Source organism: Podarcis erhardii, assembly GCF_964252035.2.
Source record: "Podarcis erhardii genome assembly, chromosome: 2".
NCBI lineage: Eukaryota > Metazoa > Chordata > Lepidosauria > Squamata > Lacertidae > Podarcis > Podarcis erhardii.
This window is the reverse complement of record NC_138498.1, coordinates 93,373,636-93,392,838: the sequence shown is the minus strand read 5'-3', so window position 1 is coordinate 93,392,838 and position 19,203 is coordinate 93,373,636. Positions and strand designations below refer to the sequence as shown.

The 19,203-nt window shown below is 43.4% G+C and overlaps 1 protein-coding gene across 2 annotated transcripts in view; it reads right to left on the bottom strand.

The window, feature by feature from the left end:
- Positions 1 to 18,385, bottom strand: part of SUMF1 (sulfatase modifying factor 1) — a 70,723-nt gene extending 52,338 nt beyond the window's left edge. The window contains exons 1-3 of one of the 2 annotated variants that reach the window (XM_081853735.1): positions 18,120 to 18,385; positions 8,246 to 8,419; positions 6,471 to 6,545 (exon numbers count right to left, since the gene is read on the bottom strand). In XM_081853735.1, the coding sequence (XP_081709861.1) occupies positions 6,471 to 6,545; positions 8,246 to 8,419; positions 18,120 to 18,347 (477 nt within the window). In that variant the 5' untranslated portion in view covers positions 18,348 to 18,385. The remainder of the gene's footprint in view (positions 1 to 6,470; positions 6,546 to 8,245; positions 8,420 to 18,119) is intronic. The other variant, XM_081853734.1, reaches the window with a different exon arrangement.
- Between the last annotated feature and the right edge of the window lie 818 nt (positions 18,386 to 19,203).

Below are 19,203 nucleotides of genomic sequence, written 5' to 3'. Positions count from 1 at the left end.
ATACTTTATCTCATCCTTGGGCTTCCACCCTTTGCTCCCGAAGAGTGTGTCTTCATTTCCTGTGAAGTGACAAGCACAGCATTTTCTCTACTCAGGAACAGGATCTGCAACAGGCAATACAATTATCCAAGTCTCATCTGTTGGATGACACCTCAATAAGTACCTGCCTGTCCTTTTCACTGCCAACCTCAATTCTGTCTCTGACCCCAAAGTAAATGGGATCAGCTTGCACATTATCATCATCCCACATACCCGACAAAGCTTCCCTGTCACTCTGTGGGCAACAACCGATGTGGCAGCTATTTTATTTTCAGTTTTCCTCTTCCAGAAGCCGGAACGGAGACAGCCTGCACAATTCCCATTGCTCAACCCCACCTCTGTCAACTAAGACAACAACAAGTCTTCTTAGGATTTCAGGCCCGATTTATTTTTCTACCCACGCAAAGTAAACAAGACAATCAGACCACCTGTCTCACAGCACGTTCCCTGTCCACTTCAGCGTATTTGACAGCCCCGATCAGAAAGATATGAGCTTAAATACAGGTACATGTGATCTTCCAAACAGACTGTCCACAAGGCAAGACACCTTTGGTGCTCACCTGATCCACATTTCTCTCCAGCTAAGCTTCTCTGCTTCCCAAGCACATCAGACCCTGTACTGAATTGACCTACTTCTGTTCAACGTTCTGCCTCCATAGCAACAGAATTGCGTTAAATTTGAAAACAGCAGCCACCGACCATACAGAGATACCGCAACGCAAATAATACCAAGAGGGAAGAGTTGCTCAAGACAAAAAGAAAAGAGGGCCTCCTCAGGTTGCGCTAACCTATGCGGATGAGATATTTCCAAGAGATTTTATAGAACATTGTTCATCAAAAAAAAGGGTAAAGACGAAAAAGTTACAGTCACACAAACCAATACACACATGCTCCCCAGACCTCTAGTTCAAATACAGCAATGGAGAAACCAGACACATATCCCCATGTCCCGTTATTGGTTGATATGCAACTAGTTCATCTTCCCAGTGGTAGGTCTTCTTCTGCGCAACAGGACTTCCCATGCAAAGGCATACAATGACACCATACAATGGGTTGGTGCTGAGTTGGTTTGGAAGTAGTGCAGGACAAGCAGCATAAAAAAGGCCATGCAAAAGCCATCATGGAGAAGTGTATACAAAAACCCAGCATGTAGGGAAGTAGCAGCCCAGGGGATTATGGCAGGCAGGTTTCTAGGCTAGAATAAAGATCAGAAGATCTAAGGGGGCCACATTTTATAAAGTTTTGATAAACTGCTGTCGTAACCACCTACTTAGAAGAATAAAAACAAACATGTCAAACTATCCTCCCTTTGATCCTTATTGGTCTGTATTCTTGTGCTCTGCAATTTTTGATTATCCAGTGCCAAACGAATTAATCCTGCCTGCTTTTTGGATCCAACTTTGCATCCTTGGACTGGGAACCTGATGCAAAGTTGACTTGCCTTTCCTAACACCTGTGCAAATCAATATTTTTAGGTATGACCCTTGTTAGTTCCTTAGATGGCGTCAATGACTGCGATTATAAAGCCTGAATGTCAATTGTGTGAATTCCTCAGCCCTGGCCTTGCCAGCACCATCCAATTTATACCCAAGGGAGGGGGGGTGTACGCGCAGTATTAAATTACATACAACTGAGCGCTCGAAGTTTAGAAAATTAGCAACAAAACTGCATTGTATTTAATGCTTTAAATGTAAGGATATTTAAAAAGAAAAAGACAACAAGCAGCAAATATTCCTCCAGATGTTGCTTTTGTATTCTCCATTCCAGCCTACATACTTGAAAAGGGAAACACTTTGGGGTGAACTGTTAAATAACAGGTTAAGAATGCCAAACCACAAGAAAAGCAAGTCCCTGCATCACTAGGCTGCTGGCCAAAGTCATCAGAATAATATCATTTTTCCATGCCTACCCAGATGATGTTCTGCATGCCAGGATGTCCTAATAATACATATTGAAAAACAAGGCAAAGGACAGTCCTCTAAAAGTTACTCTAACCAAATAGGGGAAATCGCTGGAAAGAAGCAACAGCATTTTAACACTTTGGGCCATGAGCCAGTTCCAACTCACTTCCAATTGCAAGCATCAGGGACAATGCTGGTTGAGTTAGGCCAAGGACCGTGACATACAGAATAGCTGCTTTAAAAAAAAAAAAAAAAGGCATTCTGCCATTTGACTCAGGGTAGTACAGTAATATGTGGAGGCACAGATTAGCAGCAAAACAGAATGTTAAAATGGTTGTTTCCTGAATAGCTCTCTAAGGGAGAGATGGACAATCTCCCAATGTTTATTGCAAGGTTTGGTGCTGGTATTTCACATGTGTTTGTTTTTAAGGCATGCAAACAAATGCTGGGGGGGGGGGCGTTAATTACAGCATTTCTACTTCCCTGCCAAAACTGACAGTTCCTTGAGGGGGGAAACAATATGGCGGGGCAAATATTTTTAGAGAGACATGCATTCCCTGCCTGCCTTTGAGGGGATCATTTTGTTGTCAAAAGGCAAATGTCACTATCACCCCTGCCCAACCAGTACAAAACAGCAGGCCTTGAAGTGCTGGCCTTTGTAGTAATAATCAGTTTTGGGTTCAACAGGCCATGCCATTTTGAAAAACTAAAATGGTGCTCTAGATACAAATCCATAACCTTGAGTCTATGCAGCCCTCCCCTATTATGTGCCTGTGAGATGCTGAGAGTCAGGCGTAGGGACCCTTTTGACCTGCCAGAGGTTGCTGAACTACAACTCCCATCAGCCTCAGCAAGCATGACCAATGGCCAGGGGTGTTGGGAAATAACTGAGCTTGAACTCCCAACAGATTTAAGCTCCAGAGCCCCATTTGGAAGCAGTGACGCCTCTTCAGGCTTCTGAAAACCAGAGCTTGACACTTAAAACTAAGCATTCCTGGAACACACACACTTCCCAGCTTTACCATATGTCTATCAGACTTGCCCAATTCCCCTCCATCCCACGAACAGGAGCAGAGTCTGGCAATCGCAGAATCCTTTGCCATTCAGCATTTATCAGAATCCTTCATCTTCAAAGGATGCAAAAAAAACAACAACAAAAAACCATGGAGGCTGCTGAACAAGATCCTTCTAGCTGAAATTAAAATAGGCCATCTATCTTGCCCTACAAGCAGCAAGCACATCACCTCAAAGTTCGTCAACAGCAGAAGAAGGGCCCATTTCCCCAAAGAGTTGAGGGAGGTGAGGGAGTTTTGTTTTGCCACACGTATCGGGTCAGAGTCAACACTCCGTTGGTTTCTTAAACTGTGGCTTAACAGATTTGTTAAGTTTCCTCTCTCCCCTTTTCTTCACAGCTTCCACTTTCTTCAGCGACAAAGAATAAACCCGGCGAGGTCTAATTGCACCTAGAAGCTCTGCACACAATGTGCTCCAGTGTGTGCTATTATTTATCCAATGCATAATATTTTCCTTTGAGAGCACAGTGGGAGCATGGTAAGATGAATCACTTCTGCGAAAGCTAAACTGATTAAGGTACAAAAACACTAAGTCACCTGGCGCTCTCCCCGAACAGCCAGCCAAAATGCAACTGAAAGCCCACAAGAGGCCCCCTACATGTGTTTAAGGGGAAATTAATGTGTTCTTGCCCCTCTCGGCAAACTGTATTTCTCAGGTGAAAAGCAGAAGCAAAACAGAGGGAAAACACTGTATAGCACTGCAAGGCACTTATCCTGACTCTGAACAGCTTATCTGCTCTGTAAGCCTTCAAGTCACCTTCCAAGGTTTTGTTTTTGTTATACAGGTATAACCACCACCACCTTGAATCTTAGAGTTTTATTCATAGAAATGTAGAGCTGGAAGGGACCCCAAGGGCCATCTAGTCCAACCCCCTGCAATGAGGGAATCACAGCTAAAGAATGACAGGTGGATGACCATCCAACCTCTGTTTAAAAACCTCCAGTGAAAGGCAGTCCACAACCAAGGTGGTAGCATTAAACAGCTCATTCACCAGTGCAGGGATTTCTCCTTGTGCAATCTCCCCCCCCCCAAAAAAAAAAATCTGTTCTGGGAGTTCCTACAACCCTCTGGAGGTGATTTGTGGGCAGCAGTGGCTTCACATGGGGTTGGGGAAAGAGAGGGGGGAAATTGTATCACACTAGTTCTATTCCTCGAGACGCAGGTAGCACTGTGGTCTAACCACTGAGTCTAGGGCTTGCCAATTGGAAGGTTGGTGGTTCAAATCCCCGTGACAGGGTTAGCTCCCGTTGCTCGGTCCCTGCTCCTGCCAACCTAGCAGTTCGAAAGCACGTCAAAGTGCAAGTAGATAAATAGGTACCACTCCAGTGGGAAGGTAAACGGCATTTCCTTGCGCTGCTCTGGTTTCGCCAGAAGCAGCTTAGTCATGCTGGCCACATGACCTGGAAAAACTGTCTGCAGAGTGGACAAATGCCGGCTCCCTCGGCCTGTAAAGCGAGATGCGCGCCGCAACCCCAGAGTAGTTCGCGACTGGACATAACTGTCAGGGGTCCTCTACTTTTTATTTTTATTTTTTAGTTCTATTCCTTGCAACAATTTAGTTGAAAGCCACTCTTAGTTTTCAGTATCACAGCCCATTCCCACACCACATGTTTGTAGATGCTGGCCTATAGGGATGTGCTATCTAGCATGGGCTATCTAGCGGTGCAGCAATAACACTGCTAGCACATTTGCAAAGATAAGCAGTGTCTGGTATAGTTTCAAACTGGATAGGGGAGGGGCCATGTGTTGAGATTCCTGCATTGCAGGGGGTTGGACTAAGATGACCCTCTGGGTCCCTTCCAACTCTATGATTCTATGATTGGAAGTTGGCTTCCTAATGGTAGCAACAGCTGGGTTCACTGATGTCTCTGTGGATTACCCAGACAGTGTTGGGAAGAGACAGCAGCAGCATGGAGGCGGCATGCACACTTCAGTAGAGTCGGTCCAATGCAACTCCAACTTCACCACTGCCCCAGGACAGTCTACGTAAGCTGCAGCGATGCTGTTGTCAGGAGGGTGGCTCCACCACACCGACTGCTACAGCATTGTGCAGCTCAGGATACCAAGAGCCATCTTTCCCCACATGAACACATCCGGACCCTGCAATCGTCATCTGAGGCCCTTTTCCATAAGCCTCCTTCATGGGAGGTCTGGAAGCTGGCTACAAAAAAAAGTGCCCTGTCAATGGCAGCTCCTTACTTCTGGAATGTTCTCCCCAGCACCAAGCCAAAAAAATTCTTTTTTACTGGGTTTTTGGCCCTTAACTTTAAGTGTTTTTAAGTATTTGTAGCCTCTTTTAGACCTCATTTATATAGCTGGTTTTCTTTTTATAAAAGTTATTATTCATTGTGTCTTTTCTAATTGGTTTCAGTATTTCTATTGTGTTTGTAGATCACTTTGAGTAATTTCTATGAGTAAAATGATCAATAATTTTGCACACAAAGCTGATGCTCTACCACTGAGCTACATTTCCTTTCTAGGAGCTCTCCAAAAGCACCTTGTAGGTGTCAACCAACTAATTTGCAGGCATCTTCAGAGCCTGTGAAAGCCAGATGGACAGAGATGACAACAATAACACCACAGGCGGTTGGACTAGATGACCCTTGGAATCCCTTCCAACTCTACAATTCTATGACTCATATTACTGCTTACAAGGAAAGGCACAGCTCTGTTTGCATGGGTCACTGCATCAACTCCTAGAAAGGAGAGAAAACCCAGCCACTGTTAGAATTCCTGCTCCATGATTGCAGTCATGGGATTGTTGTCTACCACATGATGGTATACGTTTTGACTCCACAGAGTGGGAAGTGACGGAGACAGGATGTTTGTGTTACTGTGTTCTGTGAAGTGGGACTATTGTCCTTTGTTTTGTTTTATTTTTGCTGTCTGATGCTAGAGAAAGAGGGAGCCATGTTGCAGTGCTCTGTGCGTGTTTATATGTAAATAAAGTAGATTAGCCAAAATGCTGAGTTGCTGAGGTCTGTTGCGCATGATGCGCAAACTCTGCGGATCCCTAAGTGTGCCGGTGTCTGTTGGCATCAGTCGCTGTGATGTTCGGGCTGAAGAAAGCTTTTGAAGCTCCCGAACGATCGACCAGGAGGGAGAGAACGTGCCAGTCGGGCATATATCTCTGCCAGGGTCCTACTCGAGTGTAGGCTGAGCTAGAACGGAGAGAAAACCCAGCCACAACCTCATTTACTTCTGATATACTTATTCCTTTGTACCTGTATTTGCTCTTCTCCCAAGGAGTTTGAGGAATACAATGGACAAAATTAACATGAACTAATAATCCTTGAAAATAATTATGATAGTGTTTCCTGTATTGAAATCTAACACATCTTTGCAGGTCCCCACATACTTTGATTACAACAGACTTATTAGTATTATTACTATAAAATGTTCACAGCCTTGAATTATCAGGCCAAAACACAATAGCTAGGAAGGTATGTGACTCACAGCTTGATGAATTCCAGTCTTCACTTGTTCACTCAACACACCTTCAAATACAAAGGAATCGCCAAATCTTTCTGCCTGAGAAGAAGAAAGGGGGAGGGGGAGAGAAGAAGAGGCGACTCTAAGTCAATTGGATTTGCATGCTTGCAGCACCAGTGTTTTCATTTCCAAAATGCCAAAAGAAGAAAGCATCAAATCAGACAATTAAGCGCACAATGGCCTTTACTTAATCCTCCCTAACAGCAATTCAGATTTTGTTGTTAAAGGAAGTAATACGCCATGCGACAGACTCACAGGGAGATGACAAGATCGCTCTGCTCAAGGTCATGATCCTTCCTAAAGCTATTTTTCTCCCTCATAGACTACGAAATAAACCTACCCAGTGAACTAAACTGTGGTCTAAACCTCCCTTTAAATCCATCTCAGCCAAAAGAAGGGAGCTTAACACCACAGAAGTTGGCACTGATACACCCAGGAACTTCCTAAAGCCCTTGTTAAGGTATAAAGTGACTCAGACCCCGAGATCATCTTCTGAGGCCCTTCTTTGTATGTCTCCTCCACAAGAGGTCTGAAGGCTGGCAACATGAGAACGGGCCTTTTCTGCGGTGGCTTCCTGCTCCTCGAACACTCTCCCCAGGGAGGATTGGCCCTGGCACTTTTGTACCAGGCAAAAACATTCCTCTTTTCTTAGGCCTTTGGCTAATTAAACAATCTATGGCCTTTTAAACTGTGTGGAGGGAGGGTATTGTTTTTATTTATTACTATGGTATGCATTTTTGTGTTTTTCTGTTGTAAACTACCCTGTGATCCTTAAATGAAGGTCAGTATAGAAATAATAGTAGTAATAATAAATAATAATAATAATAAACAACAACTGTTGGTTCTGATTAGAAGAGCAGATGGCAGCTGCAGCAAACATTTCTACTTCCATTGGTTGGGAATACTATTTTATAATATTTCAGATTCAATTATTATTATTATTTAGAAGTTTATTTTTAAAAGCTGAAATGAAACTTGAGGGATACAATCATGCTCATATCAGAGATATTATTAAGTAAGGGAGAAGCTGAAAGAAAGCAGCCTGATCAGAAGCATCTAATGAACTTGTCATTAAGGTGGGATTTGAAGACCAGCAAATCCATGGAAAATGGTTCACTATGCAAAAACATTTTATATTATTATTAAGTAGAGTGCATCTTCTCAGGGCAGGACCAGAAGTCAGCGGCTATCACGTATACTTGTGGCGCCAGAAAATCAGTCAAGCAAGCAATCCTGGAAATGGCAAGAAAGAGCTGGGAAGTCCTCAAGGCTCATGAGGAGTCTCTCCTCAGAGCCCGAAAAGAACGTCAGTGAGCCAAAAGTATTTGAAAGGCTTTTTAAAAAGAACCTATGGGCTCCCAAAATGGCGCACGGGACCTCTCACTGCTGCAGCGCTACCCTGCTCAACAGCTGTTGGGCAGGAAACTGTATTGCAGCAGGATCAGAAGGGCTGTTCCCTGCCCTTTCTGGTGATCGGGAGGCAAAGGTACAGTATAAAAGAAAAAGTTATTTCTAATGCCTCTTCAATTGCCCTAGTTCCCTGCTCTGACGAGGCTCCCCATTTCCACACATTTTGCTTATGTGCACAGGGGCCCGGAACGTAACCCCCTCTTAAGTGGGAAGTCGCCTGTATTATATTATTTATTTTATTTTAATCCATCACATATGATTGCTTTGTAAGTTACTGTTTTCCTGCAACGTTGCTGTGAAAAAGCCCCCCAAGCATTTCTGTTCCCTACCTCTGTGAGGTAGCCAGTGGCATTCACAAACTTCTCAAATTCTGCATTGCTGACTTCATAGCGATCCATGAAGAAATGGTCAATGTGGACTCTCCTGGCGGGTGACTCTCCATCTTGTTGTATAGCAGGCTCATCAGTTCCCATCGTGAAAACTCCGGCTGGAATAGAGGCCATCTGCAAAATGAAGAAGGCTGTTTCAGTACATATCAACAAAGCTCCTCATTTTCCTTCCATGCTGGATGTGGAAAGAAGCAATTGCTGTACTTGTATGGTCGCCGGCGTGCCATTGACCAACAACTTTACACTGAGGTCATATTGGGTAATCGTCAATGTTAGTGCTTCTCACAGTAGACCCATTGAAATCAATGGATTTAAGTTACTTAAAGGGGCTGGGGGAGCTTCAGGTTGTTGATAGTGGGGATATCTGAAGCTTTACTGTATTACACAGGCAAAACAGAGCGGGATGGGGAATCAGTAGACACTGAATGCAAAAGAGGTAAATGACAATGGGGGTATATATAAAGGTGTGCTTCAAAGAAGACTGAGATGAAGTTTGAAGAACAAATGAAGACAAAATAATACAGACTATCCTGACTGCAGGGAGGCAGAAAGTCTATTTCTGAATAACATTTGGATGCCATCTTGAATCAAGATGGTAGACTGGACCGTTCAAAACAGCACTAATATATTTGGTTTATTGTAAGTCTCAAGCAAGAAGGCTGTCAGTGAACAAAAACTGCAGTCTATTTTCAAATAAACCTCCAAACTGTTGTGCTCCAAGACTGGATCATCTTTTTATTTTCTATTTCTTTCTTTATCCCTCCTGTGCCTGGACACAACCACCTAGCAGGCAAAAATCCAACAGGTAGAACATTTCCCAGCACAGAGATTTAGCTCCATTAGATTTCTTTATAATCAAGCCAAATACAAAATGGGCACAAAAGTTAGCAGCGCACCCAGAACTGGGAAGCTCCCTAAAGAAAAAGAGACACACATGCTTTCAACAGAATTCTGTTTATTTCCTAAGCTTGGGCTGGATTTAATATTAGCAATACCTCCTGCATCTCTCAAGCACAGCAGTTGCCTAAATGCCTTGTGATCATCATCAACAGAACCCATCAGCTGAGGAGTTCTGTGTTCTGTCTTCCTTGGTTTATTGCTTGGCGGGGCGCAATTATTTGTGTGTACGAGTTTCTTTTGATCTAAATAAAATGCAAGACTATGACGAAGGTATGAACTGCAGCTCTGCCTATCTTCCCATTTCTTGCTGACTCACTACTGCTAAGGTAGCTGTTCCAAGTTGGCTCAGAAATCACAGATTAATAGCTCACCCCTCGGTTATCTCTGGAGCACACACAAGAACAGGAGCATTTCAAAAATTAAAGGCAGAAGAACAAAAACCCTTCTTTTATGCTTCAGCGACTGAATCATCCCACAATGACGTATGCAGGCAGATTCTCGCCCGTCAATGCACAGTTTAAAACAAAAACAAAAACAACAGCCTCTCAATATTGTCCTTGAAGCTAAATTTCAGCATACCTTTAATTATGTACCTGCGTGGATTATTTTCAGCCTTAGCTGTAAAGGAAATATAGCTCTTAAGGTGCATGCTCTTCATTTCAAAGAATCACAGGACTGTAGAGCTGGAAGGGACCGCGAGAGTCACCTAGTCCAAACCCTTGCAAGGCAAGAATCTCTACTAAAGAATCCATAACAAATGGCCAACCAACCTCTGCTTAAAAACCTCCAAGAAAGGTGAGTCGACAACAACCCAAGGGAGTCCAATTTGTATTGCTATTTAACATCAATGTTGGTTTTCAGTCTCCAGCAGAATTCAAACTTGTTTATGTTATATAGAGGGGTGAGGGATCTGCTTGCAGGCCAGATATGGCCCACCTGGCCTCTCCCCCTTGGTTTGCCAGGTCCCCAAATGTCATCCACCTGTCACACATCTGGCATTATAGTGATGTCAGGTGAGGGGGGCAGGTAAGATCAGCTGCTTGTGTAGCACACATACCCATTTTGCTTCTGCCATCACATGAGTGGGTCAACTAGCCATGAAGCATAGTACGACAGCTGAACCTCAGACCAGGTTTTGTTTTGCTCCAATGAAATATGATCGCTGGGCGGCCTGAAATCATGGCTTGCTGTTGAATCCATGGTTGCAGCCTGTTAAGGATGGAATAGACCACGGGCCCTGGATTCAGACGTTACACTGAGATAAACTGCTTATGGTTTGTTTACTTGCTCGTGCGGAGCAGAAACGCTGTTCACAGCTTCTGAACAGCGTGGTGCAATAACACACTTTACGGCCCAGAGCAGGGGTAGCCAATGCGTCATCTCACTGTTGTTTGACTCCAGTATACCTGAAGGAGCATCTCCACCCCCATCATTTAGCCCAGACACTGAGGTCCAGCATCAAGCACCTTCTGGCGGTTATCTCACTGCGAGAAGTAAGGTTACAGGGAACCAGGCAGAGAGCCTTCTAGGTAGTGGCACCCACCTGTGGAACGCCCTCTCATCAGATGTCAAGGACATAAGGCATCTGAAGGCAGCCCTGTTTAGGGAAGTTTTTAATGTTTGGTGTTGTATCGCTTTATTATTATTAATATTCTGTTGGGAACCATCCAGAGTGGCTGGGGAAACCCAGCCAGATGGGCGGGGTATAAATAATAATAATAATCATCATCATCATCGTTCCCAGCAAAGCCAATGATCAGGTATAATGAGAACTATGATCTAACAACATCACAAAATTGACCCTGTCTTAGTGTTAACATGTGAATATATATCTATATAAATCATTAGAGATGCATTCTGGACATTTCACTGATCATCCTTCCCCTCCCCTCCCCAGCCTTATGTCATTACAACAACAAGTGTCAACTGTTGAATGCCTGCTGAAAATTTTTCTATTCCAGCAGGCCTATGCAGGTGATTATGAGTAATCCCCCACAATGGCTTACTGATTTGTTTGTTTTTCTCCCATTTTAATTTGTTTTTAACTTTTCATGTTTTTCACTGTATGGTTTTATACTGTTGTAAACTGCTGTGATATATTTTTTATGACACAGTGGTATATAAATACTTTTTTATAAATAAATGAATTTTATGAGAATTGTAAAGGGGACGGATACTTGGGAATGAATGACTGCAGGATGCCAATTTATCGGCATGCCATTCAGCCATTTCCAAGGCAGCCACCAATCATTCTGAGGTGGAAAACCATACAAGAGTCCAATTTTTAGCAGGTACAGAAAGAGAAGTTTCTTTTATAAAAGCTTCGGGTACAGGGGCAGTGCCAACAATATTTATTTATTTATCGTAAGAATTTATATACCACCTTTCATTCTGACAGGATAAACCACAAACTAAACATCAACAAAAATTTGGATGACACATGATATAGACCTACAAGTGTTACTAATGAATTAGCACACTTAAGATATTCTACCTGCATGTAAAACACAACAGCTGGGGCAAGCACAGTTTGGGAATGGTTTTTTCTTTCTTTCTTGGAAGGCAGTATACCAATTGATTAAATAAATAAGTTGGAAGACCAAGTTTCTAAATTTTGCAGGGAAGTTCCTTGAGTGCACATGTTTTCTCGCTTCAGAAATTCAACCTCCAACACGAGGAATGGTCAGAGCTCTGCATGCTTGTCTCCAAACTGACTGTAGGTTTAACATGTGATTCACAAGAGACAAGGGCCCTGCAGGACTTGACATCTTTCCACAGGGCCTGCAAGACAGAGCTGTTCCACCAGGCCTTTGGTCAGGGCGCAGCCTGACTCCCTCCTTTGGCAATCTTTACAAAACTTTAGTTTATGGTTGCCATCAATTTTGATTTTAATTAATTTTTATAATGTTTTTATAATGTTGCACTGTTTTAGTGTTGTTAGCTGCCCTGAGCCCGGCTTCGGCTGGGGAGGGCGGGATATAAATAAAATTTATTATTATTATTATTATTATTATTATTATTATTATTATACTGTAAACTGCCCTGTGAGTGAGTGAATGAATGAATGAATAAATAAATGTGAGGAGGGTGCCTGAGGAGAGCAATCATGGAAGCCAAATATGAGGGAACAGCAACCATACCACAAAGATAAGTTACTAGAATAAGCTCCAGTTCAAAATTTCAGACACATTCCAAGACACAGGATAAAAAACTGGAAGTGTTATCAGCACAAAAGCAAAACATGCAAGCATGCAGTTTCATATATTAGCCCTTCGCAGAAGAACTTGGAGTCTTTAAACTTCTTAATGGTGAAATTATTTTCTTTTTAGGTTGTCCTCGGCATTCTAAGGTTTGCTGCCAATGTCTGAAAGAGCTGAAATGAACGGAAAGATCGCTTTTTATTTTATAGCCTCTGACTTTTATTTGTTTTCCTATCAAACAAACGATAGTTGTGTTCAATGTATTAGCCAACATGCAAATATGTAATGTACAAATGGGGGGGGGTGTAGGGAAGGATTATGTTCACAAATCATATTTTCCTCAGTAAAAATGAGTTTTAGGAGTTGAGACATCCAATTAATTAATATCCTCCTGGCACAATGCCACAATGTGCTGAGTTTGCAAAGCTCTTTGCAAATGGAAAATTGCTTTTGCTCAAGCCAAAGTTGTTCTAAAGTCACGAGGAAAGGTTAGCGAGATAAATAATGGTAGCTCAAAGACACAACAGTGCTTTGTAGTTCACCCTCCATTCACCTCATAGTGTACTCCTTTAAAAATAGGGTAATCCAATAGACAGTGACTTGTCTAAGTCACTCAGTAAAAGGCCACGAGGAGATTTGAACCTGCGTCTCCCACAACCAAGACACAACATGGGGAGCCAACACAATGTATCTCACAAAGTGACCCTGGACCAAGTACTATCTTCACAGGGTTTTCACAAGGATAAAACTTGAGGAGAAGAGGATGGACAAAACCATGTACGCTGCCTCAAGCTCCTTAGAGGAAAAGCAGGATAGAAATGCAATATATGAATAAACAAAACACTCTGATCACAGCACCACACTGACTTAAAATGTTGTTTCTATCCAGTATTATGTAACATAAAAACACCCTTGAGTATTATTATGAAGTATACTTGTGTACTTTGTTGCGTCTTTAATAAGGAATCAGCTACATATTTCCCTAAACCAGGGACTACAACTCCCATCATCCCTAGCTATTGGCCATGTCAACTGGGCTTCATGGGAGTTGCAGTCCAACATCCTCCGGAGGGCTACAAGTATGAGAGGTTGTGTGCAGTTCTGGGAAGCATTTATCAAAATGCTGCTGTGCAACAAAAGAAACAGCCAGGGGCATTCAGCAAAGAGTAATGACATGAAGGGGCATGCTTGTAAAGTGCTTGCCACAAAGCCGCTCAAATTAATCAGGACAGAATTGGCAGAGCTGAGCTAAGCATCAAATATACTGCCCAATTACACAATTCATCCTCTTGCATGGCGTCAACCCCCTGATTCTGATAACTCCAGCAGCACGCAAGATCCATCTACCAGTAGCTTTGCAGATCCAATTCCTATTTAGCAAAAGGCATTGGCAGGCATACGCAACATTCTGTATCGCATCACCCAAAACAGTCCTCCATTCTGCACCAGAGCCCTGCCAGAACAGGCGCTTGCTCCTTCAGCAGAGCAAAGGCAGCAGCTGGGCTTTTGCTGACAACCTGAGATTGCTGGTTTACTGATCAAGTGTCTTTTCACTGTGTCAACTCTGTACTTCAATTTGAAAAAAGTTTTCAGTACATTCAGAAACACACCCCACTATCTGTATCCGAGATATTAGGACAGCACATGAGTATGAGCTGTCCTAAAATCTTGGATACAGAAGATAACAAAATCTAGAAGGTTCATGGAATGCCCGGGTTTTATTTTGCTTACCACTAAAATTAACCACTAGAAACCCAGACTGCACAATTCCATGCCATCTTTCCTGAAGATAATTTGCAAACCACTTAAACCAGACCACAGTGTGGTTTATAAGGTCTTTCAAGCTAGTAACTTTGCAGTGGCTTCAAATTAGTTCTATTGATTTTACAGAAGCATGATATTGGAAATGACCTATAGGTAGTAGGAAGAAGGCCTTTGCCCTAAACTGGGGGCACTAAGCTGTGGTCCACCAATGGTCCACAAACTTCATTCAGCTGGTCCACAGCTTGTCTGTGGATTTCTGGTTAAAGATGGGAGATGGCACATAAACCATATTAAATGTTCACGGAATTCAAACTGTAATACAATAAAATATAAAGGTATATAAATATACCGGGACGCGGGTGGCGCTGTGGTGTAAACCACCAAGCCTCTTGGGCTTGCCAATCATAAGGTGAGCAGTTCGAATCCATGCGACAGGGTGAGCTCCCATTGCCTTGTCCCAGCTCCTGCTAACCTAGCATTCGAAAGCAAACCAATGCAAGTAGATTAATAGGTACTGCTGCGGCAGGAAAGTAAGCAGCGTTTCTGTGCACTGTGGCACTCAATACGGTGTTCCGGTGTTCTGTGCACCATGACCCAGAAAAGCTGTCTACGGACAAACACTGGCTACCTCAGCCTGAAAGCGGAGATGAGTGCCACACCCCATAGTCAAATTCAACTGGACTTTACTGTCCAGGGGTCCTTTACCTTTACAATAATAAATAAAATAAAATTCCTTTACAATAAGAAATAAAAGAAGCAAGAAAATACTATTAAAAATCATATAGCATCTCGCATAGTGCATTACAATTGCCACCCCAGGCAGAAAATCCATTGCATGGTCTGCCAAGACCCTTAGCAATTATTGGGATGGGGAGCATCTTCAAGAAGCACTACCAAACTGTTCTTGAAACCCTTTAAGGAAATAGATTCCAAAGCCCTACTTAAGTTTCTTCACTTGAATTGCTCTTCCTTAAGTAAATTCAGAACTGCTGCGCATTGTATTCTCCTCAGTAATGCAAAGATGAGTAATTGTAAGGTAATAAGGCAAGCACTTATACCTCTTCTTCCTGGAAGCCTTTTAAGTATTTGAAGGCTCTGCAAATAAGATGCAGAGTGAACCCTGCAATTTATGAACGTATTGTACATGTGAGCTATGTAATACATTCTGCCTCTAGCAGAAATTGCCCACCAGCTCCTAGATAACTACCCACTGCCAATACTGCAGTTGGCACATGCCCTCCCAAAGACACCTACTATATGCAAAAAAGCAGCTGCAGGCTAGAAGACTGATTATATAATATAGTAAGTAAGAAGGTATCTTCAAATTGCCAGAAGCCCCAAGAATAGGACAGCCACTGACTTAAAGGTTTGCTTCCTATCTTGATTTAGTGGTCTTAGGAAGCACTTCAATGACTTCAACCATGGAAACTTGGGAAAAGCTAGGGCACCACACCTATCCAGATGCCACGTTCAGACATCATGAGGAGACATCAATGTCAGGACTCTTTCTTTGCCAATGTTGTGTGAACGAGTCCTGGGATTCAATTTCACTTCTTTTGCAATCATATGGTCTTCTAGAAACTTGCTTAAAATCATACCCACACAAAATACAATCATGCCAATAACCTTAGATTTACCATGCTCCTTCCAGAATCCTAAAAGAAAGCTGGAAATCTAATTACCGGTACCTTACAACCAACCCAAAAAAGACTGGCAGAACTGTACAAGCATTCTCAAAAGTGAGTTCTATTTAGCACTGACAGTGGTCATCCCACACCCAGTCATGCCACGTCTTCCCATTAAAATTAACAACACAATCATATATCTTTTCATTGGGATAGACTCTTTATCAAGCTGCACTTAGTACCATGCAACCAGACCTTTATTCTACTAGACAGTTCGAAATTCAGTGGTCAAGACAGCAACAGCATCAAACTCTAGGGTAGCTGTGTGCAGATCTGAAGACAGTTTCATATCTTATGTGTGGGCTAACATATTTTTAAGGATCTGAGCATTCCAACACTGGACTGCATGCATGTTCTGCCAGAATGAAGGAATCCCATTTGCAATCCTCAGTTTCAGAGTCCTGGACTCTGCATTCATCATATGAGGCCGTTCATCCTGTGCCTCCTCCACATGAGGTCTGGAGGATGGCAACACAAGAACAGGCCTTTTCTGCAATGGCTCCCTGTTTGTAGAATGCTCTTCTCAGGGAGGTTTGACTGGCGCCTTCATTATATATATTTTAGGCTCCAGGTGAAAATGTTCCTCTTCAACCAGGCCTTGGACTGATTAATATTCTACAGCCTTTTAAAGGTATCTGTGGGAAGGGGAGTATTATTTTATTGTTTTTGCTTTATTTACTTGTGTTTTTATGTTGTATTTTATTCTGTGAACCACCCCAAGATCATGTGATGAAGAGTGTATATAAATTAATTAATTAATTAATAAAATAAATAATACCCATTGAGGGCTGAGAAAGTGATTTGCCTGAGATCTTTGAATGCCATCACATTAATGGTGCTCCTGTTTCAAATCAATGAGTTGTTAGGCATTATTACTATTATTGTAAGTATTATAAGGCCTGATTAAAGGGAAATGTTTTCACCTAGTGCCTAAAGATATGTAATGAAGGTGCCAGACAAGCCTCCCTGAGGGCGAGAATTGCACAAGTGGGGAGCCACTGAAGAAAAGGCCCATTTTTATATTTCCACCCTTTGGACCTCTTGTGGAGAAGGCACATAAAGAAGGGCCTCGGATGATGATCACCGGTTCTGGTTGGTTCATCTGGAGAGTGGCAGTCCTTGAGGTATTGCAGTCCTGAGCCATTTAAGGCTTTATAGGTCAAAAACAGCATTTTGAATTGGGCTCAGAAATTAACTGACAGCCAGTGCAGTTGGGCAGGCATGGCTATACCCAACAACGAACAGGAGAATCTAAATTCCAGACCAGATCAAATCTGTGAAGCAATCAAGCTCCTAGGATCGTCATAAGCTGCGAAAAAGAACTTGTACAAATCATTCCATTTCTGCTTTCTAAGGTATAGAATGGTGATATTATTGATAGAAATAACAAAAAGTCCACAAGATGTTGTGGGTGTGGGTGTTGTCACAGGAGAAAAAGATACTTAACTTTATTAATGAGAAAATGTGGCCTCTCCACAACAAACTAAAGAAAGGTAGCTGGTGAAATGGCATTTTGATCAACCCAGCTCTCATGTGATACGTTAGCTGAAGAGGAAAACCTATGGCTACCTCCACAATAAGGGCTTATCCACATTTCTGTTTGCCCCATGCCTAGAGAGCATAGGTCCAAGAGGTTTTCCACTCGTCGTGCTTTCTAGGCACAGGTCTGAGTGATTTTGCCTTTGGCCAGCCACTTCCCTAGAGCTCCTCAGTCAGCCTGGCAGGCAGGAAGATATGATGTAAATTGTAGCCCTAATTATCTGGATGACACCAGGCTGAGAAAGGCCAGTGGGTTTTTTCCGGGGGGTACTCAAGGGTACACACAGAAGAAGGCTATAATATGCCTTAGACTTAAGCACACAGCCACACCTGTTCACACAGCACTTTTAAGGATACCTCCTGGGTAACCTTGCCTGAGGTCCTATTAGGATCATATTGTAGAGTTGGAAAGGACTCTGATTGGGTCATGTAGCCCAACCTCCTGCAATGTAGGGATCTCAGTTAGATCATACATGACAGATGGCCATCCAGTCACCAACGAAGCCCACCACCTCTTCTGAACAGTCAGAAAGTTGTTCGGTGGTACTCTCCTTTCTTATAGCTTGAAGCCATTGGTTCGGATCAAATGCCATCCGCAGAGTCCACTGGAACAAGTTCTCCAAACTTCGCCGTGCTCCTAATCTGGTCTCTGCGGTGCCACCATCTGTACCGCCCCCTTCTTCTCCCCACAGCTATCCTTCGACCGCTTTCGCTTGATCCACCTACCTGCCTGCCCTCCTCTTTCGATTGCGGGCTTTCCGGCCCGCCTCTTGGCTGATGGGCGACATTCGCCTCCAGGGAATACTTCCTCGCGGCTGCTTCTTCGCCGCTCGCCCGGTTGGCACTGCTGCAGCCACAAGTGCCTTGGCCTCCCTCCAAGCACACGGCGGCGCGGAGCCACACAACCCAGCAAGCGAGAGCGAACCAAAGCGGCCTGTGCCTGGGCGCAGCCATGTTGACTGGGACGTCACGTGAAGCCAAAGCGGTCAGCTGACTTCTCTCGGCGTCTCTTTCTCCCTCCTCCTCCTCTGGCTTCCCTCTGAAACTTTAAGCATCTTTCTTCGGGATCACGGATTCCAAGGGAACTGGCTCCCCGTGGTTTTCGTCTCCCGCGGCAAATGATTGGGACGGGGGTGAGAAAGAGAAAAGTAAAAGAAAGGGCTGGGAGCGCGAGCCCCGCTCCTCAAAGAAATGCAAACCTATTCCTTCTTAAACCCATTTCCTGCTTTCATTCTCGCAGTCGCGCTTCCTTATGCATTTCCCTCCTGACCATGTTATTCGCCTTCTCTCTCGCTGCACTTGGCACTTTGAAATCATACCCATGCGCGCAGGTAGCAGGCTGGGTTAAAGCATTCGGCAAACGGCTCTAGAGGTAAAAGAAGCTGAACACCTGCTGAATTTTGTTCCAGGTTAATTTGAAGAAGCGCAGGAGACCGTCTTCCGTTGCATCTGGCTAAGTATTGCCCTTGCCACTTTAAAGGCTGCCCTCTTTTTCTCATTAAATACGAACGCGTGAAGCGACCTTGTAATTAACCACTGGTTCCCGCTGCCCACGTTATCCGGGCTCTATGAGCATCTCATCTGTTCCCTCTCTTACGACCCTTTTTGACAGCATCGCTGAGAGCAGAGTATTGCGCCTTGTGAATGCAAAGCACGAGCGCTTTCACTGACCTGTGGCTCTTCCCGGAAGCTTCTGCTGCATAAGAAATGCATCAGATGCCACTTAACATTCTAACCTCAGATTAAACCAGATTGCGTACGATACTCACAAAATAAATACAGAGAGGAATTAAATATTCCAATCTGTTTA